This window comes from Crocodylus siamensis, chromosome 5 (assembly GCF_052110815.1).
Source record: "Crocodylus siamensis isolate JL-2025a chromosome 5, ASM5211081v1, whole genome shotgun sequence".
Lineage (NCBI taxonomy): Eukaryota > Metazoa > Chordata > Crocodylia > Crocodylidae > Crocodylus > Crocodylus siamensis.
The window spans coordinates 154,695,413-154,723,220 of record NC_143399.1 but is presented as its reverse complement, the minus strand read 5'-3'; the positions used below and the strand labels follow the sequence as shown (position 1 = coordinate 154,723,220).

The 27,808-nt window shown below is 41.2% G+C and overlaps 1 protein-coding gene across 1 annotated transcript in view; it reads left to right on the top strand.

Annotated features, from left to right (window-relative positions):
• The window catches only part of DNAH11 (dynein axonemal heavy chain 11), a 270,299-nt gene that overhangs the window by 164,354 nt on the left and 78,137 nt on the right, over positions 1-27,808 (top strand). The window contains exons 54-57 of the mRNA XM_090046787.1: positions 7,804-7,965; positions 17,505-17,738; positions 19,071-19,217; positions 22,882-22,995. Coding sequence (XP_089902913.1) covers positions 7,804-7,965; positions 17,505-17,738; positions 19,071-19,217; positions 22,882-22,995 — 657 coding nt within the window. The remainder of the gene's footprint in view (positions 1-7,803; positions 7,966-17,504; positions 17,739-19,070; positions 19,218-22,881; positions 22,996-27,808) is intronic.

Genomic DNA, 27,808 nt, shown 5'->3' with positions numbered 1-27,808 from the left:
TTTGCAGGCAGTTTGCTGGGATCACGAGAGGGGAAGAGAAGCCAGGCACCACATCTTGCCCAGGGAAGGTAATTGATTCTGTGCTGCCTGTGCCTTTGGCTGGCTGGGTGTCTCTTTGGGCTGTCTGTGTTTGGGGCATGCTCTGAGAAGCTGGGAGTGTTGCTAGCTGAGTGAATGCTGAGTGATTGCTGCCTGTGCCTGACAGAAGCCCTAATGAGAGGGTGAAGCCAGTCCAGGTCCAGCAGAGTATAAAAGGAGACTTCTTTTGAAGGGGAGAGCCTTTCACCTTGGGGTGAAGAAGCAGACAAAAAGAAGCTCTTTATGGCCAAGGAACAGTAAGCAGGCCAGCTTTCAGGCGAGTTTCCTAGGGAAGGTGTGCTTAGAAGAAAGACAGTAAGAGAGAAGAGGCAGATTAAGAGATCCAGGGAAATGGCTGGAGGATGTTGCAGTCCCAGAACCACTGCCTCTGTTTGCATCTGTGAAGTTTCTGTCCAGGCAGGACCACTCACCATCGAGGTTTCCACCCAGGTCCAGTCTGGCTCTGTGTGGACTGCAGCTTGCAGGTTCATTCATGTGACAACCAGGTTGGGGAATGCTTGTTGTATAAGTGGTGCCTCCTGGTGGTGTCTGCCAGGGAAAAGGCAAGAGAGCTACAAGGGGAGGTGGGGAGGCTCTGAAGCATTCTCTGCATCAGTGCTGGCAGAGATCTCCAGGACTGTGGAGGAAGAACTGCCAGAGGCAGCACTCGAGAAGGTAAGAGGACATAAACTCCCAGGAGGGCGGACCCTGGAAGCTTGTGACCTCTGGCAGCAAGCAGAAATCTTCATCTCCACCTACAGCAATTCATATGGAAAATAGATACAGAGCCCTAGCAACAGAGGGTGAGGAGTATGTTCCATCGGTGGAGGAGGCCAGGCCAGGCCTTCCCAAGGTGGGAAGGATCGAGACCACTGCCACCAAGAAGTGACTGGTGGTGGTTGGAGACTCCCTTCTGTGAGGGACAGAGGGATCCATCTGCTGACCTGACCTGTCATCTCGGGAAGTCTGCTGCTTGCCCAAGTCCAGATCCAAGCTATCATGGAGGGATTACCGGGAGCTATCTGGCCCTATGACTACTACCCTGTGCTGCTTATCCATGTGGGCACCAACGATGCTGCCAGGGGAGACCCTAAGCAGATCAAAAATGACTACAGGGCTCTTGGTGCAATGGTGAAGGGAACTGGCACTCAAATGGTGTTCTTTTCAATCTTTCTGGTCAAAGGAAAGGATCTGGGCAGGAGTGGGCGTGTCCTGCAGATCAATGGCTGGCTGTGCAAGTCATGTTGCCAGCCAGGTTTTGGCTTCTTTGACCACAGGATGATGTTCCAAGAGGAAGGATTGCTAGGAAGAGATGGGATCCATCTGATGAAGAGGGGGAAGAGCATCTTTGCAGACAGGCTCACTAACCTATTGAGGAGGGCTTTAAATTAGGTCCACTGAGGGATGGAGACTAAAGCCTTGAAAGAAGTGGGGAAGTGGGTGACTTGGAAGCAAGCAGGAGGGGGCACCAGGGGAGGTGTTCTCATTCTTCATGAGAAATCAGAGAAATTGACTAGTTACATCAGGTGCCTATACATGAATGCACAGAGCCTGGGAAACAAGCAGGAAGAAGTGGAAGTCCTTGCACAGTCATGGAACTATGACACGATTGAAATAACAGAGACTTAGTAGTATAGCTTTCATGACTGGAGCACTGTCATAGAAAGACAGGCAGGGAAGAAGAGTAGGAGGAGTTGCACTTTATGTAAAAGAGCTATTTGATTGCTCAGAGCTCAAGTATGAAACTGGAGATGGGCCTATCAAACGTCTCTCGGTTAAGGTCAGAAAAGAGGGGAACAAAGGTGATGTCGTGGTGGTGGTCTGTTATAAACCACCAGACCAGGAGGAGGGTGGTGAATGAGGGTTTCTTCAAACAGTGATCACAGGCCCTGGTTCTCATGAGGGACTTCAACACATCTGCCGTGAGGGCAGTACAGCAAGGCATGAGCAATCCAAGAAGATATTGGAGAGTTTTGGGGACAACTTCCCTGTGCAAGTATTGGAGTGGCCAACTAGGTGCCATGCTGTTCTTGACCTGCTGCTCACAAACAGGGAAGAAATTGGTGAGGGATATATACTAGTAGATGGCAACTTGGGCAGCAGACATCATGAAATGATTTAAGTTCAGGATCCTGAGAAGAAAGGATGGACAGGAGCAAAATAAGAACCCTAGACTTCAGAAGAGCAGACTTGACTCACTCAGGAAACTCATGGGCAGGATTTTCTGGGAAGCCAGTCTGATGGGAAGAGGAATACAGGAGAGCTGGCTGCATTTTAAAGAACCTTACTGAGAGTGCAGGAAAAATCACCCTGATGTGCAGGAAGACTAGCAAATATGACAGAAGACCAGCTTGGCTTAGCAGGGAACTCTTCAGTAAACTAAATCACAAAAAGGAAGCTTATAAAAAGTGGAAACTTGGACAAACAACTAGGGAGGAGTATAAGAGTATTGCTCGGGCATTCAGGGATGAAGTCAGGAAGACCAAAGCACAACTGGAGTTGCAGCTAGCAAAGGATGTGAAGGGTAACAAGAATGGTTTCTATAAGTATGTCAGTAACAAGAGGGAGATCAGGGAAAGTGTGGGTCCCGTACTGAATGGGAGAGGCAACCTAGTGACAGAGGATGAAGAAAAGGTTGAAGTGCTCAATGTGCCTTTTTCACTTCAGTCTTCACAGGCAAGGTCAGCTTCCAGACTACTGCACCTGGCAGCACAGTTTGGGAAGAAAGTAAGTAGCCAACAGTGGTGAAAGAACAGGTTAGGGACTGTTTAGAAAATCTGGACATATACAAGTCCCTGGGGCTGGATGAGATGCACCTAAGGGTGCTGAGGGAATTGGCTGATGTGATTGCAGAGCCGCTGGCCATCATCTTTGAAAACTCATGGTGATTGAGAGAGATTAGAAAAGGGCATACATCATGCCCGTATTTAGAAAGGGGAAAGGAGGATCCAGGGAACTACAGACCAGTCAGCCTCACCTCAGTCCTCAGAAAAATCATGGAGCAGGTCCTCAAAGAATCCATTTGTAAGCACTTGGAGGAGAAGATGGTGATTAGGAACAGTCAACTTGGATTTACCAAGGGCAAGTCATGCTTGACCAACCTGATTGCCTTCTGTGATGGGATAACTGGCTCTGGATTCAGGGAAACCAGTGAATATAATATGTCTTGACTTTAGCAAGGCTTGTGATACTGTCTCCCACAGTGTTCTTGCAAGGAAGCTGGGGAAGTATGGGTTGGATGAATGGATTGTAAGATGGATAGAAAACTGGCTGGAGAATCGGGCTTAGAGGGCTGTAATCAATGGCTCAATATCCAGTTGGCAGCCAGTATCAAGTGGAGTGCTCCAGGGGTCAGTCCTGGGGCTTTTTTTGTTTAATGTCTTCATCAGTGACCATAAAGATGGCACAGAGTGCACCCTGAGCACATGACACCAAGCTGAGTGGAGTAGTAGACACACTGAAGGGTAGGGCTAGGAGTGACTTAGACAAATTGGAGGATTGGGCCAAAAGAAATCTCATGAGGCTCAACAAGGACAAGTGCAAAGTCCTGCACTTAGGATGGAACAATCTCATGTACCTGGTAGAAGCTGGGGGCTGACTGGTTGGGCAGCAGCTCTGCAGAAAAGGACCTGGGGGTTACAGTGGGTAATAACATGGATATGCATCAAGAGTTCACCCTTGTTGCCAATACTGGGCTGCATCTGTAAGAGTGTTGCCAGCAGGTCAAGGGAAGTGCTTATTCCCTTCTATTTGGCACTGGTGAGGCCACATTGAGTACTGTGTTCAGTTTTGGGGCCCCTACTACAGAAATGATGTGGACAAATTGGAGAGAGTCCAGCAGAGGGCAGCGAAAATGGTGAGGGGGCTGGGGGACATGACTTATGAGGAGACGCTGAGAGAACTGGACTTGTTTAGCCTAGAAAAGAGAAGACTGAGGGGATTTCATAGCAGCCTTCAACTATTTGATAGGCCCTTGCTCTGCCACCTGCAGGGGTAGATCGCCCCTGAGCCTACTCGCCTACCACAACTTTAGGTGTTATACCTCTCTGATGCTGCTCAGTGGTTCTTACCAGCTCCGGGACATCTCCTTGGTCCATCTTCACCCCTTTCCATTAGGGAAAGAGTTGTCAACCAGGGGTACGTTGAGAAGGCCCTAGGGGGTACACACGGGTGGGCAGGGATAGAGTGCTGCCACACGCTATCCTGCACTGCACGCAGGCGCTGAACGCACAAGGTGGGGGAAGTTCTCATGCAGCAGCTGCTGCCACTCTGCATTTGGCTGCTCACTACCCCAGTCTCCCCTCCCACTTCCCCCTCCCCCCTGGGCCTTCTGGGATACACTGATCCAAAAAGGTTGAAAATCCCTGTGCTAGGGTGTTATCGTAGATCCTAAGCTGTGCCTTGATGTCACTACAGGTTGTTTGATGCACCAGTGGGATGATAATCCAGTGTTATGGGAGTTTGCTGTGACTTGTTACACTTTGTGAAAAAATGCTAACACAAAAGAGAAAGTGATGTGGTTCAGACTGAGCAGTGGGCAGAGCACTGTTACTTCTGTGCTGAGCTGCACACTTCCAACATTAGAGCTTAAGGGTCTGCTTCCCTGACCCTTTGTTCCCCTTTTTCCATCTAGCCCCCTTTTCCCCAGGACTTTTCTTTACTGCCACTTGTCCAGGTGTCCCAAGGGCTCTGCATGATCCCTGCTGGGCTTACTCATGGCCAGAAATGGTGGGAGTCCCCTAATGGCACACTTTGGTTGAGTGGTTGAACTGCCAGGAGGCTAAGGCATCAAGGACAGTCCCTCCAGGGTTCACCCTTGTCAGGTGCCTTCTGAGCCTACCGGGCCATCCTCTCTCATCCCCAGCTGATCTTAGTTGTAGCAGGCTCCTGTCTTGCAGAGGCTGTCTGGCTCTGCTGCTTCAGTGTAGGTTGCAAGTGGGTCTAGCACTAGGCCAGCTACCGGAGCTGCACCTAGCTCCCTCTGGGCAGTCTTTTGTTTGGGGCCTTGATGCCCCTCTGTTTTGGCCCCCTTTTTGGCTCAGGCAGACCCAGGCCAGTTCCCTTGGCTCACTGGCTGGCAAAGGTGGCGGCAGCTGGGCACCTGAAATGTATGGGAGAGAGGAACCTGGCTTGGAGTTATACATTGTAAGGAAGAAGGTACTTCAGAAACCATCCTAAGTTTTGAAAGTCTTTAAACAGAACTTTGGGTTTTGTTCATTGACTCTGCTTCAAAGCTTATTATTGCTGACACATTTTCAAGTGCTTTCTAGGATAAATGTACAAGTGAGTTATGGGTAAAGAAATTTGAGGTAAATGTGAGAAAGGTATTCCCTCTGCCTGAAAACAAACTAGATCAACTAGGGAAACAGAATGACAACAGCAATTCAAATCTCCATTATAACATGAAATACAGTCCCCCTGTGCCACACAAAGAAATAAACGCTGTGAGATCAGAGCTAAAGGAAACTAAAACATTGCAACAAGCATACTCGAGCAACATTGCTGCAAGTGAGTCACAATAATTTAGGAATTTAAAAAAAGATAATCTGATTTTAAAATAGCACAGTGGGCAATGCAAACCCAGAATCAGATGTGGAGATTAAATTTGCCCATCGTATATAGGGTTTTTCTCCTCTTTACAAGTTCAGTTACCCCCTTCTTAATTTGTTTCCACTTTGCACTTTAGTCTTCAATTATCTCTTCCCTCCTTTTTCTTGTTCCCTCCATTCTTTCCCCCAGTCACCCTTAACTGTCTTTTTTTCTTTCATAGTACCTGTTTTTCACTCTCTTCTCTCCTCCTCAGTCCCATCATGGTCTCCAGCAAAAGTTGTGTTCTTTAAGGTGACCTTGTGGACAATAGCATTCCCTTCTGAAGAGGGCATTAGCAGCAGTATATAATTGTCAGGCCAGGCTTGATCACTTTTAGCAAGTACCACTTTGAGGGCTACAGCTTAAATCATCCCAATTCTGAATTCATGCGGCATAATCTCCATTATTAGAATAATAAAAGATTTCTTTGTTTTGGGTACTTCCTGCTAACATTTATTCACCTTTGCCCATAAAGAGAAGTAGTTTGGTGTCATCAGCAAACTTGGTCAGTCCACTTCTGACTCCAGTGTCCACATTGAAGATGTGGAATAATATGGGTCCAAGGACAGAGCCTTGGGGGACCCCACTGGTCACAGGGCACTATGACGATTGACTTCCATCAATTACTACCCTCTGGGTCCAGCCACAGAGCCAATTTCCCAGCCAGCAGATCGTGGTGGACCCAAGGCCGCAATCTGCCAGTTTCGCCAAGAGGTGATCATGGGATACCAGATCAAAGGCTTTTTTGAAGTCAAGATATATGACATCAATCTCTTCTCCCTTGTCCAGGTGATAGGTCACCTGGTCGTAAAAGGAAATGAGATTGGTCAAGCAAGACCTACCCGCAACAAACCCGTGCTGGCTATCCCTCTGGCTTCAGCCAGTCCATTAAGGATGGTCTCTTTAATAAACTTTTCTAAGACCTTCCCTGGGATAGAAGTCAGGCTGATGGGCCTATAGTTAGCCGGATCCACTTTCCTCCCTTTCTTGAAGATCAGCACCACACTGGCCTTCTTCCAATCTTCGGGCACTACACTAGAGCACCAGGAGTTTTCAAAGATCTGTGCCAGGGGCTGGGCTATGATGCTTGCCAGCTCCTTGAGTACCCTAGGGTGTAGATTGTCAGGGCCAGCTGACTTGAAGGTATCCAGTCTCTCTAGGTGTTTCTTCACAAGGTCAGCATTAATGGAGGGCAGGGGATCTCCCTGACCCAGACCTCCCTATCCCGTAGTGGGCATGGGCGTAATATGTTTCATTAGAAGTGCATAGAACCAGGTAGAAGGGAAAGACTCCATCTTCTAACAGTGTAATAGAGTTGGAGCATTGTAGCCATGTTGCTTCAAGACATTTAGAAGAGGCAAAGATTTTTTTTTTGGTGATTTTTAATAAATTTTAATGGGACGTACTGTGTGGTTGGCAGAGATGTTAAACCAGCTTTTGGCATGGAATGACCTGAAAATTGGCACTTTGTGCCTGAAACCTTGTCTAACAATTCTCCCAGCTGTAGTGTTGGCCCAATAAAAGGTATCACCAAAAAAAAGTCTCACCTTTCTAACAGTTTCATACTTGATATTCATCTGGTTATCCCAAGGGCCATGCAACTGTCTCAAGCCATACATAATACTCCCTAAAAGATATTAGTTACACTAGCCCCTCACCCCCTCCTCAATAAATTGCATACTTCGGGATGGTTTTGCTTTGGTTTAGAAACCATATTTAGCCTTTCACAAAAAATACATGATCCCTTTTCATTCCTCAAAGTATATTTCATGACAGTACAGAGGGCTATTAAAATGTCAATAAATAATTGTGCCAGATTCAGAAATGAGGAATTAGTGTTATATCACACTGCCTACCTGAATGGGTAGATTTTGGCTTTTTGTGTTGACAAGCCTATATCTCAACACACAAGGTTGCATTGTTTATACAGTATGCAATATATGGGGTGAAAGACCTACTTGCAGAAATTAAAATTCCAGTTTAACTGTGTTCAATTAACCGCTAGATTGATTGGAATTTCAGCTTGTGAACTCACTTGAAATGGCTCAATGCCATGGCTTGCTACGTTCCTTCCTTTGATCGCTTCCACTTGCCATGTAATTCTTTACTCTCTCTTTTCCCTCTTCATCTCCGCAGATCATTTTGTGCTTCTCTCCAGTTGGCTCCATGCTGAGAGTTAGAGCTCGGAAGTTCCCAGCCATAGTTAACTGCACAGCTATTGACTGGTTTCATGAGTGGCCGCAGGAGGCCCTGCACTCCGTCAGCAGGAGGTTCATTGAAGAAACAGAGGGGATTGAGGTACAGAGTTTCAAGCTCGTCAGTCATATGGGAAAGCAACAGAGATCTCTGAAAGATCAATAACTGAATAAGCTAGAAAAACAATTTCCTTTTTATGCCTTTGCATATTTGTCTTCCTTTAAAGGTTATAAAGCTCACCCCAGCTACTGACTGCATTTCTGTGACATGTCACTGCCCATTCCCTCAGCAGAAGTTAGAGAGCAATCCAGCAAGAGAGGGGGTAGCAAAGAAAAACAAATCATGCAAGTCACTGTTCTGCATTCCTCACAGAATCTGGACTATTTGAGATCCTATAGGCATAGGATTCCCCCATGTAATGGGATTATTTAACCCTATAAACCGTATAGTTTAACCCTATAGTTGTAGTTACTGCCATCAGTAATTTGGTCCAAATATTGAACTTTTCAACTTGAATTTTTATCTCATCCAAGTTTCCAGTTTTCTCCTCTCCGAATTTTTGGACAGGTTGAAATCTTCCTAGCAGCTGCATATGCAGTGCAGTCACCAGTTTAAAATAACAGTACTGAAAGTATCCAACCAACAGAAGTTAGCATTTGAAACTTTCCTGGAAAATAAATCACATTCCAATATAGGTTCTTGTAAGCTTTCAGTCCAAAAAGAGGTTAAAAATTATTCCTGTGGCGGGCGATTACTCCTGTGGCGGTTTTTTTGTTTGTTTGCATGTTCCAGTTTTTCCCCAGTATTTTCTCTGGGGATTAATAGAAAAAGGAAGAAGCTGCTAAATAAAAGACTTTCAAAGGACACTGATAGTCCCCTTTGGGGGCTGGCTTGTTTACATCCCTCCTTCAGCTTGATCATGACCTGATGGCATATAGCTGTCTAACAACATTACTGGTACCAATGGCAGAAACCGCTGTGAAAAAATAGATAACCTAATACCAATTAAATTCCTATTATTAAAAGTTCTTGTTACTGTACAGTTCTCATTAAACCAGTAAAGATGATTATGCTTGCCTAGAAATTCTGAAAATATTCCACTTTAAATGTAGGGGTGGAGGGAGGAACTGGGTTTTTGTACAGTGATCCTCTCGCTGTTCACCTTGACAGGTTTGTGATTCTCACTTCTTTTCTTTTTTTTTAATGCCATTTAAGTGCATTTTCTCACTATGAAGGTAAGGGACTTTCAGCAGAGTCAAGGACAGGTGTACCGGTTTCTACATGCAGCTCTGTCAAGATAGAATTAGACAGGATTCTGTCACCCCACACAAGTGAATAGCTTTAACAGGTAGAAACTAATGTGTGTTGAAAGTTAGTATGGAGAGAACAGTAATATATAGTTTCATTTAAAAACCATTAAGACGTAAGGAAATTTTGGTTTTAGGTCTGTCTAGTGTGGCAACCAGCATGTAGCAACCCTGACTTTGAGGGAATTGTAGTTTTATCACTGCTGGGGTGGTGTAGATTGAAGGATCTGCAGTGATTAGAACTGGCACAAGATTTCAAAAGTGCCAGACGAAGAGCTTTGCATCTTGAGTCAGTTCTCCCTTGGCAGAAAGAAAAACCTCATAGAGAGGGTTTGTTTCTAAGCAACTGAACCCGGTGGGGATGACGAAAGTTGCAACTGAAGGTTGGGCAGTGGCAACAGGTAAGAAACCTCTTTGAAAAGATCTTGTAGAAGTAGTTATATGTAATTGAGGTAATACTTTTGGGAAAGAGGCAACGATTTTGCACAGGATTCATTCTGTGATAGTAACAGATACCTGCTTTCTGTGATGAACTTTAATGATCAGTTCAAAAGCCTGAAGGAGGAATAATCTCTTCCTTTAGTGTAAGAGGCTGATATATTCACAGCATTCATGTTCTAATAAAAAAATTACAACACAGAATTATTAAAAATAATAACAGTCTTTACCTCTCACACCATTGACAGAGATCAGTGACAAGCCTGCTTTGATATCAAGAGTGACCAATGACATCTACTGGTCATAGAGGGACTTGCTTCAGTTCTAGTCTTAATGTCTCACATCACTGTTTGCTGTGCCCTGCTCTCCAGTGGTATACTGATGCCTCCTATAGGATTCTGACAGCAAGAGAGAGATACACTTAGAAATCCTTCCTGCTTTATAATTATCACACCCAAAATAAACATTCTGTATTTTAATACTTTGTGAAATATTTAGAGTAGTGTGGAAATCTTGAACGTGTGGGGTTTTTTTATTGCATTAGCAACTTGCATATTCCCATTTAGTTCAAAGGAGTAAAAATGGTTATATGAAGAACTGTTCATTAAATTTTTGAACTTACTTCATTGAGAATACAACTGAAGCAATTTCGGCATTTTAATATTAAGGCTTTTAACTGACTCTGTGTTAAAAATACTGTTGTTACAGGTTGTGTCTTGGAGATGTAGGAAAAATTCATAATTCATTGACATATGAAAATGTACATGTATGTGTGATTCCCTTCTCCACATGTGTACAAGAGTGCATAACTGGCCCTAAATAAATATTTTTCCTGTTTAGTTGTCTAATACTGAAATAAATAGAAACTACCAAAATAGACAAAATAATTTGACACTTTATTGTAATCAGACTTCAGATTCTGTGTTTTCTCACTGTCATCTCAGAGCAATATTTGTCATATGAGACAATCTAGATCACTGATTATTTTTATAGGGGCTGTGGATTAAGACTAGCATGGAAAGAGTGCAAAAAGACCAACAGCAGAATGAGAGGAGGATTTGTAGGTGGACTTGGAACAGAGGTGATCCTGTAAAAGAAAGGAGAATATAACACAATTATGATTAACCCCCCTCACCCCCCCCAAAAAAAAAAGACAAGTAAGGAAGAAAAAAGCAAAACAGAGCTGAATCAGAAAGACAAGCAAGGTATACAGAAAAGTCAGCAAAGAGTGTCAGAGGAGAAGTAGAAAAAATGAAGCAAGAATGATCAGGAGGAATAGAAAGTAAAAGGCACAGCAAAGGTGTTTTAGGATATCAAGAGAACAAGGGAAACACGATAGTAGAGGACCACCCTAAAAAATGAAGATTCTGAGCTACTGTCTGTCTGTCATCCTCTTTTGTTAGCTGAAGATTTATGGGTGGGTTATTTTCTTTGTAGCACTTCTGTGTTACATGGATAATTTCATTTTAGATATTTAAGTATTCTTTTTCCATTTAGTAGAAGGAAGTGTTTAGCCACAGCTCATTTGTGCCCAGACTTTTAGTATAGAATCTGACAATACCATCCAATACTTTATGAAGAGGAATACCGCATCTACAGTTAAGTGATTATCTTATTAGTATAGCTTATGCTCTACTTTTTAATCACCTCAGATGGTTTTAAGAATTACAAAAGCTTTAGTAATGAAAAACACCCATAAAACCAAAGGCTTTAATGTGAAAGTGAATTGGAAAAAGCACCATAAAACATTTGAAAGAAGGGAAAAAATCATACCGGTAGAATATCACAGCCCCTGTAAAAATAATCTGCTGGGTTTACTGCTCAAATTCCCTTAGAAAAATGAAACAGGAAACAATTCAGACTGAGTTGGTGAAAAAATGGATTATGGCAACAATTTAAAGTTTAGACTGTATCTACAGGTTGAGAGAAAACAAGATTTTTATTCACTGCTAGAGAGAAATCCTGGACCCACTGAAGCCAATGAAAGTTTGAACCCAAAGGCAGATAGGGTCAGAATTTTACCCCAAGAAGGTAGTAAGGGTGAAATTACATGTTAGGCATTTAAAACACCAGTGTCCACATGTTAAAGCCTGTTGACTCATGCCCTCTGAGTGTCTCAGAGTTTATGCCATTTCAGGTGAGGGTTAACTCCTGGGCTGTCCTACCTAGCTCATGTTATGGTAACTTCAGTCTACAGCATAGAGATAAAATGAGCAATTTACATTCTACAGTTATCCCAGGATGTACCACTCCCAGCCCCTCACCCCACCAACACCCGCAGCATGTTCAGTCACGTTGGAAGCGTAAGCACAGAACTTCATATGAACTAAGCCTGGACTTACACTAACCCTTCTCTCAAGCCACAGCCTTTCAGCCTTTCTCTGTATTTTGAATTATGATTTTCATCCATTATGGGTACTCCACCGGTTGTCGAGGAAGCTAGGCCCATTTAGATAAAATGTGCTTTAACACACTTAAGTGTACACATTTTTGGCAACAAACCTGCAGATTATGCTCAAGTCCTGGAAAGTGATTTAAAAGGGGGGGATGACAATGGGCAAACAACTGAGCATGAGTTCTGAGTATGACATTAGCACACAGGGCTTCTGGGAACCTTGGCTGCATAAACAGAAGTAGAGTAGGGAGGCAGTTATACCTCTCTATACAGCATTGGTGAGACTGCCACTGGAATATTGCGTACAGTTTAGCATTTTTATAAAGCATCTTAAGTACTATAGAGAGCTTCAAAAGTTTAGGGGAGAACATCCCTGACAATAAAAGACTTAAAAAACTATTTAATTTATTAAAGGAAAACAGAATGGTGACTTGTAATGGCTTATAGAAACCTTAAAGGTAAGAAAATAGTGGATACTGAACAGTTCTTTAATGTAGCAGAAAAAGGCATCACAAGAACCAGTAGATAAAAGGTGAACCCAGACAAACTCAGATTAGAGAGAAAGCACATTTTTAAGACTGTGAGAGATTTTCAGTGGACCAACCACCAGGGGAAATGGTCACTTCCTTACCTCTTAAAGTCTTTGCATCCAGTCTGGATGCTTTCCTGGAAGTTGCTGTAACCAATCACAAATTATTTGGCTTTTCAGCTGGAAGATGTTGGTCATGCTATACAATAACGAAGGATAAAAGAGATTAAAATTCACAATCCTCTTCTATGCATCTCTCAAGTGTATTATAACAAACAACTTCCTCTCTTTGCAGTGGCAGGACACTGACAGTGCCCTTGTTCCCATGATTTATCTGTGGCACGTTAGGGTGTTCTTGGTGTCTTTGTGTACTGTGCCTGGAAGTTGTGGATAAGAGTTGTTCATGCAGTTTTAAAAATAGTTTAGAGAAACACTTCTATAGGATGGCTTAGATAGGGATGGTCCTGCCTTGAGCAGAGGTATAGATGACCTCCTGAGGTCCCTTCTAACCTTACTTTTCTAGGATTCTAGTAGTACCATGAATTTTGGTGGGCATTATTTTCCCTTTAAAAAAATTAAACACAAATTGATGCACGTGCTTTCACACACAATCTGTAAGAAGATCCCTGTGTAACAATATTGATATTTAAATGCTTAGTATTGGGCTTGATTTGTACAACTTTTGGGTGCGTCTTTATGATAGAATGCAATAAGCTATTTTGGATACTGGAAGCAGTATGGCTGTGTTAACACCGCACTCTGGTTGCACTTAGCTATTATACACTGCCTCTCAGGGTATCTCTTGACAACAGGGTATTATGTTATGTAAATATACCCTTCATTTGGGACTGGAATAATACTCTAAAACTCACACCTTAGAACCATATAATATGTATACCCTATTTAAAGGGTTTAACCGCCATCTGATACCTAATCTTTGCTTCCTACAACCAACTGTATTCACATCTTAACAGACAACATGGAGTAAGAGAATCAGTAATTGGTGAACAAAACAAATTTCTGCTCTCTTCTGAAGTTCTACTGCTGTGAACTCTTGTACCTTAGTACTAGAGGCTCCATACTAAAGTATACACTTTAAGAAAATATGCTGCCGTTCTTTAATGTACTCACTGTATTTAAGAGATACAGTGAAACTCAATTTAATGTATGATGAAATGCAGCTGGAAATAACTGTCCTGCCTGGTTCCAAAAACTAACAAAGGGTAGGTTTCCCTCTCTGTTTTGATAACTGCCTCAATTACACAATCAAGCAGTTCTGGGGCATCTCTTATTTCTGCTGTTTGCTTGATGTAATTTCAGCTAATGGTGCTTGTTGCCAAAAGCTGAGTTCTATAGTCAGAAGGCTGAATAGCTGGTTTGGCAATGAAGGATTTAGAATCTAAGGAAAGCAATACATGGACTTATTTGTGGAAAACTCCTCTTAACTTCAGTAGAAACCATGCATGAATGAAAGCCAGTACTCTACAGTCTGAAGTAAAGTGGTTTTCTCGATGCACTGGGAGTAAAGAGGGTTAAAAAACCAACAACCCTAAACTGGTCCTTTTTTCTTTATTTTAATTGGATGCAAACTCACAGTCCAGTCTTCTTTAGGCATATGGAATATATTTGACTTAAAACAAACTTATCTGAAGCATAGGTTCATTCCCTCTTTATATTTCCGAGAGCTTGGCAGTTAAATCAGTTTTTTTCATGGTATTAACTGTGGTTTTTTAAATAAAGAAGGCCAAATTAGCAATAATAATTTTCTTTGGCTGCATCCTTGAATGGGCTTATATTGAAAAATACAATGTAGTATTACAAAAAAAACCTGGAGATAAATGAATGGCAGAATAAATAATTTATGCTAATGAAATTACTGCAATTAGTAGTTCCACAATGACCCTTTTAAAAGCCACAGCTGTTAATGTCAGGAAGTGCTGTCACTGCTGACCTTATCATAAGAGAAAGTGACAAATTGAAAATGCAGGGAAGACCAATCATCAAAGAGGTCTGTTCGGGAACGATTAGTGTTTTCTGAAAAACAGTGTGAATTACAACCAGCTGCTCTCTGGCTCGGCATGTCTCCCATGCTGTGCCATTTTGTTAAGCTTGATAACAATAGTTATTTTGCCCCATTGAGACAAGTTGTCTCAGGCCACTTCCAGCTCTACCGGAACCCACTTCTTCCCTCACAGATTTACAAATGAAACTGTTGTTAGAGTGCTTTTCAGTATTGCTGAGTAGAGACTTCTCATAAGGATCATGACTGGGTACCAGCCAGTTCGAATGTAAGAAGGGTGTCTTTGGCCAGGAAGGTCACCTCTACTGTAAAGTTCGTGGGCATAATAGACATTTAAAAAGAAAGAGACTGAAACAAATTTCTGTTTGAGGCTGTATTGTTCAAATGTGCCTAAAATGTTTATTTCTGCTGTCCAGCCTCCCTTTAAAACAGATTTGTCTTTTACTTGATATTGGCTGGATTGTGCCACCTTTATGCTAACAAAGGATGTCCAAGTTGTTATTCACTTACAATTTTTAAAGACAGTATAGTTCAGCTCTCCCCCTTTGCAGTAATTTCTGTATTAGGTCCTTACTTCTAATGTCTGTTGTTGCAGTCAGTAATGAAGCTGGTATTTTTTTAAGCCTGCTTTAAAAGCCTTGAAAAGTAATGAGGTTTCTTACTGAGAAAAATTGTAAGTCTATCTGCACCAGCCTGATTGTAATATTAATGATGTAGGCTTGAAACGTTTAACTGCATCAACAACTACTCATGAGCAATTTTCCAAAAGATCTCTAAGCATTATTGACAATGCTTTGGTAAATTATGTGTGACTTTCCTAAGAGTTGGTGTAGCTCATTTAATTCATATTAATTGATTTTTAGGCTTCCCTTGATTAATTGAACTGGGTTCATCTTGTATAGAATGCAATAAATAATCATTAAAATGAGGGAGATGTGACTCCACAAATTATAAAGTTAAGTATGTTAGAAGTCATAGAGGACAAAATGGAAGTTAGTTACAACAATGGACTTAAGTCATCTTAGCAGCATTTTTATCTGTTCATTTTTATATGTAATAGAGGGGAGTAAGTTTAAACAGTGAAATACTTTTCCTTAGTCTTATACATGAGTGTACAGGCAGTCCTCAACTTACAACGTTTTGAGTTGCAATGTTTTGCACTTACAACATTTATAACTTGACCCTGTTTCAACTTTGACGTCAGTTTTGACTTTACAATGCTTGATCCGATGCAACACCACGCAAGCGAACAAGTTCGCTGTGTCGCTCATCTCCCTGGAGAACATCTGTGTAAACTTCCTTGGACACTTTACTTAAGAAAGCAGACAAGACAACAGAAAAATCTGCAGCCAAGACCCCTGAAAAGACTGCAGCCAAGAGCCCTTCAAAAAGTCCAACCAAGAGCCTTTCAAAAAGTCCAGCAAAATCACCTCAAAGAAGTCCTTCCAAATCAATGACTGCTATTTACAATATAAATACATTAATGTAGCTATGTTACTCATCTATAATTGATAAATACAAGATTCTGGGGTATTTTTGGTGAAAATAGGGTATCAGGCCTTGGTTCAGGACCCAATCCCCCATTTATAACCTTGTTTCCTATGAGAAAATTGGTTCCGAGTTACGACGTTTCGACTTAATAATGCGGTTTTCAGGAACCAATTGTGTCATAAGTCCGGGAACTGCCTGTATTCATGCATGTGTACACTTCATATTCTTAAATTTTGTATTTAAAAAAAAATAAAGCTCGTGACTAATTCTCATGAGCTTTCTATTCCTGGCTTTCTCCCGGTGAACAGTGTTCTAAATCAAAGTAAGACTGTTATGAGCAGGTTTTATTTTGAAACAGTAGGAATTAAATGAACTCAAAGACTTTCCTTTGAAACTTCCTTTGAAATCCTCCCTTCTTCTCCACTTAACACCAAGTGGGTGAAGACAACACACTCCAGCCAAACTAATGAAGCTGACTTCAACATACATGAAATAATTGATTGAATATCTAATATAGTACCAACTGAAATCAGTGAAAAAGTTCCTTTGACTTCAGTAGGCATTGGGTGGGGCTTTAAGGACCTGGACACATGGCATATTTGCTCTGGTATAATTTACATAGTTTTCACTGGTCCAGAAAAACAATGTCAGGATCCAGAGTAGAAAGAACTATACTGTTGGTCCTGTAACAAGTATTACCAAAAAACCTTGCTTCTTCCACAAATCTTTATAGTAGTTTTAATGCAGACACATAGCATGCGATTTTTAAGCTTCTCAGCATTGTCTAACCTGATTCCTGCTCCAGTAAATGTGAGTATTATCACTGGCCTTCAGCAAATCAGTGACATAAGAACTGAGAGCTTCTGAAGTACTCCCTCATGAACCCCAATCCTATTTGATTCAAGTCAGTGGTGTAATTCCTTTTGCTTTGAGTAGGAATAAGATTCTGGATGATGGCAGTGGGGCTTTTAGGGATCAGTGGGGTGAAAGCAAGACTATGACATGCCTTCTATTTTAATTTTGACCTGAAACTAGGTTTTTAGGATTGCCAAATTAAAATGTCCAAATCCTAGAACATTAACTCTAGATTTAAGGAAACAATAGTGTTCATCTCTTACGACTTTTAGCTTTTTGGAATACTTAAAAATCATTTAAATATGTTGTGAAATATGTAGTGTGCAGCTTCTACGGGAGTGAAAACATACATTGACTTGCCAGCTAATTGAATAAATTGAATTTATTACATTTTTAAAAAAACTGGAGGAGGAGAATCATTTAGCTTATTTTAATATTATGCACTGGCAGAGTTATGTTATGAATTCAGATCTGAAAATTATTCTCAGTGGTGATGCTTGCTTAGTTTTGTAATTTAACCTGATGTATACAGCTGTGTTTAAAGTGTTTATGTTTTGTCACAATAGGGTTTACATGTGTTTCTTTTCCTCTCAATATTTCATTAAGCCACACATTCAGGATTCCATTTGCCATTTCATGGCATATTCCCACACCACTGTGAATGACCTGAGTGCAAAATATCATCAGAATGAGAGGCAATATAACTATACCACTCCTAAAAGTTTTCTGGAGCAAATAACATTGTATAAGATCTTTCTGGAGAAGAAACGTGAGCAGATATCCAAACGCATGGAACACCTGATGAATGGCATTAAGAAGCTAAAAACAACAGCTTCTCAGGTAAGCTGTCACATTAAGAAAGATACTTACATTATTTCTCTCTGTGACCCCTCTGCCCATACATCTTCCCTTTTTTAAGGAAACTATTTTTTTTTCAGTCCTACACAATAATTGCTGCTAACTTTATATACAAATGTCTCAACACTTTTTCATTAGACTAGTTAGCTCTGGGATATAAAGTCAGTGCTATACAGGAGTTCCCTAATGTTTGAAAATGTCTTCAGTTGTATTTAGTATCTTTCCAGTTCAAAGTGTCTCAAGGTATTTTTTAAGAGAAATGGGTTTACGTGCATCTGCTGTGGGATTGCCATAATCTTGCAATGTATTTATTAAAAACAAAAGTGTTCTATATATAAAATAGAAGTATTTCAAATCCCACAGGTACAGTATTTGCACAGCATTGTTGGGAGACCAAATGGTATATAGGTGTCCTGGTGCCTCAGGAGCTTTAAGTGTAAAGGTTCTCTGAGTTATAACACAGGGAAGTCAGCAAGTTTTGTAACTACCAGGAATTGTCAAGAAGTGTGGGATGGTTTCAGGGTTCCTCCTAAACAATTTTTAGCAAACAAAAAGAATCTTCCAACCTTCTGCTGGCTTGGAGTTTTAGTCCCACTAATAATTTTCTTTCTCAAATTTGGCATCAGTCTCCATATCAGGTTAGGCAGAATCTCTTTTTGCTTAATGGTGTATCCCATCATATCAACCATATAAGATGCTTGGAGGGGTAGGAAAAACTGAAAGTGTGTGTTTAAAAACATTTTCCTTACCCATGGAAAATATGTTCCTGGATATATTTATATGACCTGTCAGGTGATAAATTGCTCTTACAGCAAACTGGTGGCCTTTGTTAACCAATACCTGAATTTCTCTAAACCCCTTGGCAAGGCTCCATTGGAGTTATTGCTTCAAAGTGATTGCTGAGCATTTTCCAACATGTCCTGTTGCTGCTACTTATATTGTTGCATTAGTGCCAGGCCCTGCAGCAAGGAGTTGAGACATCTGGTTTTGGGCTCTCGGAAACTGGACGACTTAGTGTTTGGGCACAGTTCTGGTGGGTGTAGTTAGATTGCTTTGTATAATGTGTTAGATCAACAAACTTCTTCGAGCCAGAAAAATTGAGCTACTGTATGGAAACAAACCGCAACAGGTAAATATGGAAAATAAGGCGTGGCTACTGTTGAACTTTGAAATGTTATTTGATCTTTGTTTTCAATGCCAGTTTTTATCCAAGTATCATACATTTATAGAACGGGGACATACATGTTTTATAAGCTTTTAGAAATACACCTAATAACAATGGCTCCAAAATAATGTGTCTTTATTTTACTATAGGTAGAGGACCTAAAATCCAAACTTGCCTCTCAAGAGGCAGAACTGCAACTGAGAAATCAAGATGCTGAAGCTTTAATTGCTAAGATAGGGCTTCAGACTGAGAAAGTGAGCCAGGAAAAGGCCATTGCTGATGCTGAAGAGCAGAAGGTCAGCCTAATTCCACCATTTAGTGCTGTTGAGCTATATTTAGCACAAAATAAACCTTTGTAGGTGAAGAGTTTTGAACAACTTCCTCTCCAGGGAGCATAAAATCTAAAGAATTATTATACTTACACATGTAACAGCATTTCACACCATGATTACCACTTGACCTTTCTTTACATTATGCATTTTCCCAACCTTTTAGCTCTTTTAATGATATGAAAGAACAATAAATACTGAGCTCATTCAAGCATATAATGGATGTGGATCTTGAGAATCAGGCCTATTTGTAATATAGGAAAGGTCATAGAGCCATCTCTGAGCACTTCAGGTTTATAAAGGCTTTGGGGTTTTAGGTAAATTAGAGGACTTAATTATTATAGACATCCATTCCACTGCCTTCCTATATTAAAATTATTTTAGAATACAAAATTTGGAAATAAAGTCTGTATAAAAGATGTGTTGTCCAAATGCAGCATCTAAATTGCTTTTTTCTCTATTCAGCTTAGCTTTAAGAAAGTAACTAATTTAACTATTAAAAAGATAGAATTGCTTCTGCTGTTAACCTTCAGTGATGAATAGGTTTCATGAAGGGTTTCATTCTGAATCAAAACCACAAACCATCAAATAGGCCACCCTGTTTATAGTAAAAATATCACTAGTATATTTTAATATCATGTGGCAACTACAGATGTATTTAAGTTCCCCCAGACTTTAGGGAAGGACAAGCAAATTTCCATTATCAGCACCAGAAAGAGGAGTTTTCTAATATTTCAGAACACTTGATTATTTTGACGTTTTTGTGTCAGGCCATGAAAACTTCAAGTTGTAACTGTGTCAGGTGAGGTGTCAAACCTTTCACTTTTTTGTGATGATGAGTTAGCTGTTTCACCCTCAAACTTTCAGCCTTATTCTGCTTTCACTGAAGACAAAGGAATGGATACACTATTAGGACTTTTGTATTGCCCCAGATTCTGTTAATTGACATGCCAATTTACATGCCAATGTTACATGCCAATTTTTATACAACAATAAGCTTAAAGTCAAATAGTGGTGTTTTATTTGTGTATATTGGACTAGAAAGCTCAGGATCTCATCAATCATTTTTCAAGGGTCGTTTTCCTGAATGCTTCCAATGAATGTAGTAGGATCATCAGGGAATATCCTTAACATAATTGCCTAATGAAGTAATTTTAATTAAGTACAATACATGGCATGATTATCCTGGGATAATCGCACCTCTAGGCAATTTTTTCAGGCTTGAGGCACGACTTCATGCCTTTAACAATGACTATACTCTCTTTAGTTGCTTTATTGCTCTTCCAAACAATTTTAATTGGGCTGATGGCATCTTTCTAGGTTATGTCAGTCTATAAATCATCTACTTTTTAAAATAGCTTTAAACATTAATACGAGCCTTTAATTTTGTTTAATATAAAAAGGGTTCTGCAAATAAGGATTCATTTTCTAGCTAAGTAGACCATGAATATTTTTCATAATTGATAATGCTTCTTTTAATTAGTTTAGCTTTCCTTCTGTATTGGTTTTTAATTAGAAGTTTGGAGAATTTGCTAAGTTTTAAAGCTTTTCCCAGATGCTGCCTTGAGTGATACCCTGCCCATAAAGAAGTGAATAAGTAGGTCATCTAGTCTAGATGCCCAGACCTATGGCATAACTCTTAAGTTTGCATAAAAGGCTAGAAGAATTTGCTTATGGCCGTTGCTTATATTGAGTTTTAAAGATTGGTAACACAGTTGCTGCTGGCTTGTGGGTTATTGCAGTTACTCTCTGGTGACATCAGTCTGTCATATCAGACTGGTCTTATAGATGTATGCATATTGTGATATGCTTTGCCTTCTGCTAAAGGAGCCAATCAAAGCAAAGAAAATAGGGTCACCATGCTAGTCCAACATAGTGCCGGTACTGCGAACAGCAAAATCTCTTTGGTAGAATGAGAGGGTGAAACCAGACTGACTGGCTATTCCACCCCACACCTCCCAGCTGATACAATGATCTGTATTTATATGGTTTTCCTCAGTCATCGCATTCACAAGTCCAATTTTCTTGTGCATAGGACTGTACTGCTTATTTCTAGCTTTCCTAGCAATTTAGCCTTGGCTCAGAAGCCCTCAGGTGTTGACTAACTAAATCAAATGCATAAGCTTTTGTGAGCAACAGCTCATTTCATCAGATGGAGTTGCTCACCTCTACCTGCCTTCTGCCTGGCTTCAGACTAACAAAGCTAAGTACTTCTTTCCAGTCAATTAGTGTGCCTTGTCTACTGTAGAACATATAGTCTGTTCCCATATATTAACATCAGTATCAGTAGCTTACTTGGACAGTTCAGCATGATTCAGAGAGGCAATGTGAACACAGTAAGATCTACCATCACATATTCAGTCTAAAATCCAGCCTAAAAACTCTGACCACTGTTAGACTTTACTTTGAATAGTGGCTGGCAGCATGTTGTATGCCATTTATTTCTGTTTTGCTAGTTTCTTCAGTTTTCTATGCATGTGTGGAAATATCTATAATAAATGGAAATACTGGGTTGCTGCCAGTGCAAACTGTTGTAAAAACAACTGCTTTAGTTAAGTCTTTAGATTCTTACTGCTACTGTAGTGCAAATATTAGTATCTTGATTGTTCTAGTACTGTCTTTCTCTGTAATTAGATGTCATTTAAGCAAGACCTAACAGGAAATATGTGTGAGAAGCTATTTCCCATGAGTTACAAGGCACCAAACTACATATAACTGACTTTAAACCTAGGCAATGTATCCTTAAAAATAAGTACAAATAATCTCCCAAATATGTAAATGCAAGTGATATAGAAACCCTTCATAGAGGCTTGTTGGCATGAGAAATTTTCAGTAATATAACCTGAGTGATTTGATTAGTTATATCAGTGACAAAGTTTGTATGGACACTTATTTCAATTTATAGTGGCTTATTCTTGTTCTTAGCTCAAACCAGAATAAGAACATCCACAGAGAAGGTTGCTCCAATTGAACTAAATTTAAAAATTAACAACTGAAATTAAATAAACACAGCTGTCTTGTGCATCAGCACAACTGTCTCTTCCTCCCTTTTCTTCCTTTCTAGAAGCATATTGTACTCTGTATCAGGCTTCAGACTGGTGTTTTTTCCCCCTCAAAACCTTAAATGTACTGAAAAATGCAATTTGATGCTTGTATTTGTGAGTTCAGATCAAATTTGGCAAGAAACTTTTTTGGGGGGGGGGGAGGAAAAATATTTGAAAATAATCAGAATGCTCCAATATTTAGGGGTTTTGTTTTGGAAGCAGCACTTCGCAGGTCAAATTAAATGTTTTGCATCTACCTAAAATCATTTTTTTTTTTTTCAATTTTTTCAAAATACCCAAAACTGATGCTTTTTAAAAAATTAATTTCTTTGTCCAGGGTGGGATTGAAACCAAAAAGAAACCCCCGTTATTTGCAGAGATCCAGTCTAGGGGAGGTATAGAAGAAGCCTGCAGTGTGAAAGAGCTGTACATGATTACTATAAAAATCAAAACAAAAAAAACCCCTTGCTAGTTGATATAAACAAGCATATACCAACATTAGAAACCTCTGTCTCAGGGTTAAACAACTATGACCAGATTTGGATCCTTAAGTCCATGTAAAACTTTAAGAATCTTTGTTTGAATAGGTAGCAGCAATCCAAGCAGAAGTATCTCTGAAACAGAGAGAATGTGAGGATGACCTGAGGAAAGCTGAACCTGCTTTAGTGGCTGCAACAGCAGCCCTAAATACACTTAATAAGGTAAGAGCGAGAAGACAGTTTAATCACTATGAACAACTTTTCCACATTTTAATGCATATAAACAAACTAAGTTGCTCAGCCAATTGATTATATATTACATGGTATTACATTTTCTATAAAAATAAAGGGAAGATCAGGAATGAGTTTGAAGACCCTGGGATTGTTGAAGCAGTTTAGATAGGAAGGAGAAGCACCTGCATCTTTTGAGTTGTTCTGAATGTCTGGAAGTGTGGCAGTACTATGACACTCCTGTGTGACACCACTGTGACATGGGAGTTGTGTGTTTTGGGATTGAGAAGTGCATGTGTCCAGAAGAAAAACAGAAGTATTGATGTGTAGATTTTTTGCTTCTATTCTAAAAAAATAGTGTAATAGTCTTCAGCTTCAACAAATATATAGGGCTTTAAACTAGGTTCGTCACGGGATGGGTATGTATACGGGAATGCCAGCTGGGGGACAGCCAAGCAGGAAGGACATGGAGAGCATGGTTAGAGAGGTGTCAAAAGGCTGGAATGACACTGGGGCAGTAGGGAACCGGGGATTACCAACGGGGGACTTAATACTAGGAGTATGAGGAATAAGCAGGAGGAACTAGCACTCCTGGTAGCAAATAGGGAATATGATCTCATCGGAATAGCGGAGACCTGGTGGGATGCCAGGCATGACTGGGCTGTATGCATAGAGGACTATAAGCTGCACAGAATGTGTTGGGTAGGGAAGAAGGCAGGAGGTGTAGCTCTCTATGTAAAGGAGTGGTATGTCTCTTCAGAGATCCAAATTTGTTCAAGAGAAGCTCAACCTGAGACCCTGTAGGTCAAGATAGAGGAGGGACAAGAAGGGGACTTGATGGCTCTCCACACCAAGAAGAGCTGGATCTGAAATTTTCCAGAGAACTGATGCAGGCTGCATGTTCAGGGGACATGGTTGTCATGGGTAACCTCAATTACCCTGACATCTGCTGGAAGGAGCACTTGACCAGATCTGACCGGTCACATAGCTTTTTGACCTGTGTGGAAGTACTTTATTTAGTACAGAAGGTAAACAGGCCAAGCAGGGAGAAGGCTTTGCTGGATTTGGTCTTAGCCAAAGGGGACAACCTGGTGGGAGATCTGAGGATTGAAAGTAATCTGGGAGATACGGTGATTGTAAGATTATAGAATTCACTATCTGTCATAGGGCAGGGAAGTCAGCCAATAGGGCAGAGGTGCTTGACTTCAGAAAGGCTAACTTCAGTGAGCTTAGGAAAATAGTGGAAAAGACCCTAAGGGAAGAGGGACTGGAAGGGAAGGGAGTTCAGGAAGGGTGGTCATTCCTCAAAGGAGTGATCCTCAGAGCACAGAAAAGGTCCATTTCTATATGCAGGAAAGGTGGTAAAGGGGCCAGGAAGCCTTCTTGGCTTACCACAGTCAAGGAGTGTTTAAAAAAGAAAAAAGGATGCTTACGGAGTGTGAAAACAAGTAGTAGTCACCAAGGAGGACTGCACAAAGTATAACCTGTATGTGTAGGGAGAGGGTAAGGAAGTCAAGGGCAGTGACTGAGATCAGGTTGGCAACCAGAATCAAAGACCATAAGTCCTTCTTTAGGTACACAGGGATAAGGAGAAAAATGAGCAGAAATGTGCGGCCCTTGCAGAATGGGACAGGACAGCTCGTAACAGACAGTCATGAGAAAACTGAACTCTTTAATGAATACTTTGCATCGGTGTTCCTGCATACAAATGGTGGTCACCCACCTGGTCGAATACTGGATGGATATGGGGAAGGGGGAAGGCAATTGCTAACCAATGGTCAGTGTCAAAGTGGTGAGAAAGCACTTAGAGCAGCTGAATGTCTTCAGGTCAGCAGGACTGGCTGGACTATAGCCAAGAGTGCTGAGAGAATTGGCTGGAGTCATTGCAGGACCATTGGCGAAGATATTTAAAGACTCATGGTGCTCGGGAGAGGTCCTGGAAGACTGGAAAAGGGCCAATGTGGTGCCAGTCTTTAAGAAGGGGAAGAAAGATCTGGGAAACTAAAGGCTGGTCAGTTTCACCTCAATAATGGGTAAAATTTTTGGAAAAATTATCAAGAAGTCCATTTGAGAGACTGGCAGAAGGCATGATGTTGAAGGATAGGTAACATGACTTTGTTGTGGGCAGGTCATGTCTGACCAATCTCATCTCATTCTATGATCAAGTAACACACTGCCTAGATGTGGAAGAAATGTTTCATGTCCTATACTTGGATTTTAAAAAGTCCTTTGATATGGTCTCCCATGATGCTCTTACAAAAAAAACAAAAACAAACTGGGGGATTGTGGGCTGGGAGCTGAATAAGGGGTTGAACCCAGAGAGTACTAGTGGACAGATCTGTATCATCTTGGCGGGAGGTGGTCAGCAGTGTCCTGCAGGGTTCAGTTCTTGGCCTTGTGCTGTTAAGCATCTTTATCAATGATTTAGATGAGGGTGTGGAAAGTATGCTGGCCAAATTTGCAGATGATACTAAGTTATGAGGAAAAGTGTCATGCTAGGGAATAGGATGTGGATCTAAGTGGATCTGGACAAACTGGAAAGGTGGGCAGAGCGGAACCGGATGCAGTTCGATAAGGATAAATGCAGAGTGCTTCATCTGAAGAGAAGAAACCAGTGACATAAATATAGGTTAGGAGGAGATGTCCTGGCCAGCATGGTGGCTGAAAGAGACCTCGGGATTATGATTGATCACAAGATGAACATGAGCTGCCAGTGTAACGCTGTAGTCAGCAGAGCTAATAGCATAGTGGGATACATTAGCCAGTGCATTACGAGTAGGGCTAAGGAAGTGTTACTTCCTCTGTACTCGGCGCTGATGAGACCCAAACTGGAGTACTGTGTCCACTCCATGCCACACTTCAAAAAAGATGTGGAGAATCTTGAAAGGGTCCAGAGAAAGGACACAAGAACGATTAAGGGCCTGCAGGACAAACCTCATGAAGAAAGACAAAGAGATCTGGGAGTGTCCAGCCTGGGGAGGAGAACCATCAGAGAGGACTTGGTGGCTGTCTGTAAGTATGTAAGGGGTGAATATTGGGAGCTGGGGGAAAAAACTGTTCACTAGGGCATTCCAAATTATCAAGAAGTCCATTTGAGAGACTGGCAGAAGGCATGATGTTGAAGGATAGGTAACATGACTTTGTTGTGGGCAGGTCATGTCTGACCAATCTCATCTCATTCTATGATCAAGTAACACACTGACTAGATGTGGAAGAAATGTTTCATGTCCTATACTTGGATTTTAAAAAGTCCTTTGATATGGTCTCCCATGATGCTCTTATAAAAAAACAAAAACAAACAAACAAAAACAATGGCCATAAACTGTTAAAGGATGACTTCAGGTTGGATGTAAGGAAGAACTTTACAGTAACAGTGACAAGAATCTGGAATAGGCTTCCCAAGGAGGTGGTACAGTCCCCAACCTTGGAAGTCTTCAAGAGGAGACTGGGCCAACACCGTGCTGGGATCATTTGATGTCAGCAGTATTCCTGCCCAGAGCAGGGGTGTTGGACATGATCTTTCGAGGTCCCTTCCAGCCCTTAATTTCTATGATAATTCAGTTAATTAATTTGAATCCAATATGAACTTCAAGAGAAAAGTAGCTTTTTCACTATCTGCAGTAGAAAACTGTAGAATCAATTCCACAGGCTAGATATCAGGAGGCGCTACTTCACTGTCAGGGCGGCTAGGATCCAGAACCAACTTCCAAGGGAAGTGGTGCTGGCTCCTACCCTGGGTGTCTTTAAGAGGAGGCTTGATGAACATCTCGCTGGGGTTGTTTGACCCCAGTAGTCTTTCCTGCCATGGCAGGGGTCCGGACTTGATGATCTGCTTAGGTCCGGACTTGATGATCTGCTTAGGTCCCTTCCAACCCTACCATCTATGAAACAATGTAAATCAGTGATTCTCAAGCAGGGTGCTAAGGGATGCCATGCAAAATTAGCATTGTTAAATGTGCAAACATCTGTGTACAATTCACAAGATAAATGCAGAGATTCAAATAGGAACTCATAGTGTTTAGTTCTGATGACAGTTTTAAATGAAGACATGGTTGTACATTTCATATAGTTGCTGCTCTATTTACTAAATAAAATAAGAAGCAGTGGGATCATAAGTAACCAATAGTCTTCAGAGAGCACAGCGGTAGGCAAGGCCAGTGTAACTGGCCAGGCAGCAGGGACAGCCTCCTAGGGCAACAAATTGAAGGGGGAGGCAAAAATGGTGTGCAGACACCTCACACATAGAATCACAGAAATTTAGGGTTGGAAGGGGACCTCAGGAGATCTAGTCCTCCTGCTCAGAGCAGGACCATCCCCAACTACATCATCCCAGCTAAAGCTTTATCTAGCCAAGGATGGAGATTCTACCACCTTCCTGGGTAACCTGTTCCAGTGTTTTAGTACCCTCCTAGTGAGAATTTTTTTCCTAATACCTAAACTAAACTTCCCTTGCTGCAACTTGAGACCATTCTGTCATCTGCCACCACTGAGAACATCCTCAGTAGAGACTACCTCAGGAGTCTCTGACAAAGGGAACAGTGCAGCTCTGGCACTGCCAAACTGCTGCTCTGGGCCTCTGTGTGGCATACTCTCACCAAGTTCCAGGTACATTACAAGAGAGAGCAGCAAAGTTGTTTCCTATGATGGCAAAATCCTTGCACTGCTCCCAATTGTAGGTTCTTAATCTCTTTATCCAAATGTTCTATAGCACCTCTCTTGCATCAGCAGATGCATTGTTTCTTTGTAGACATCTCTTGCTACATAGGTGTTTAACTGTATGCATGGCAACTTTCTGGAGATTTTT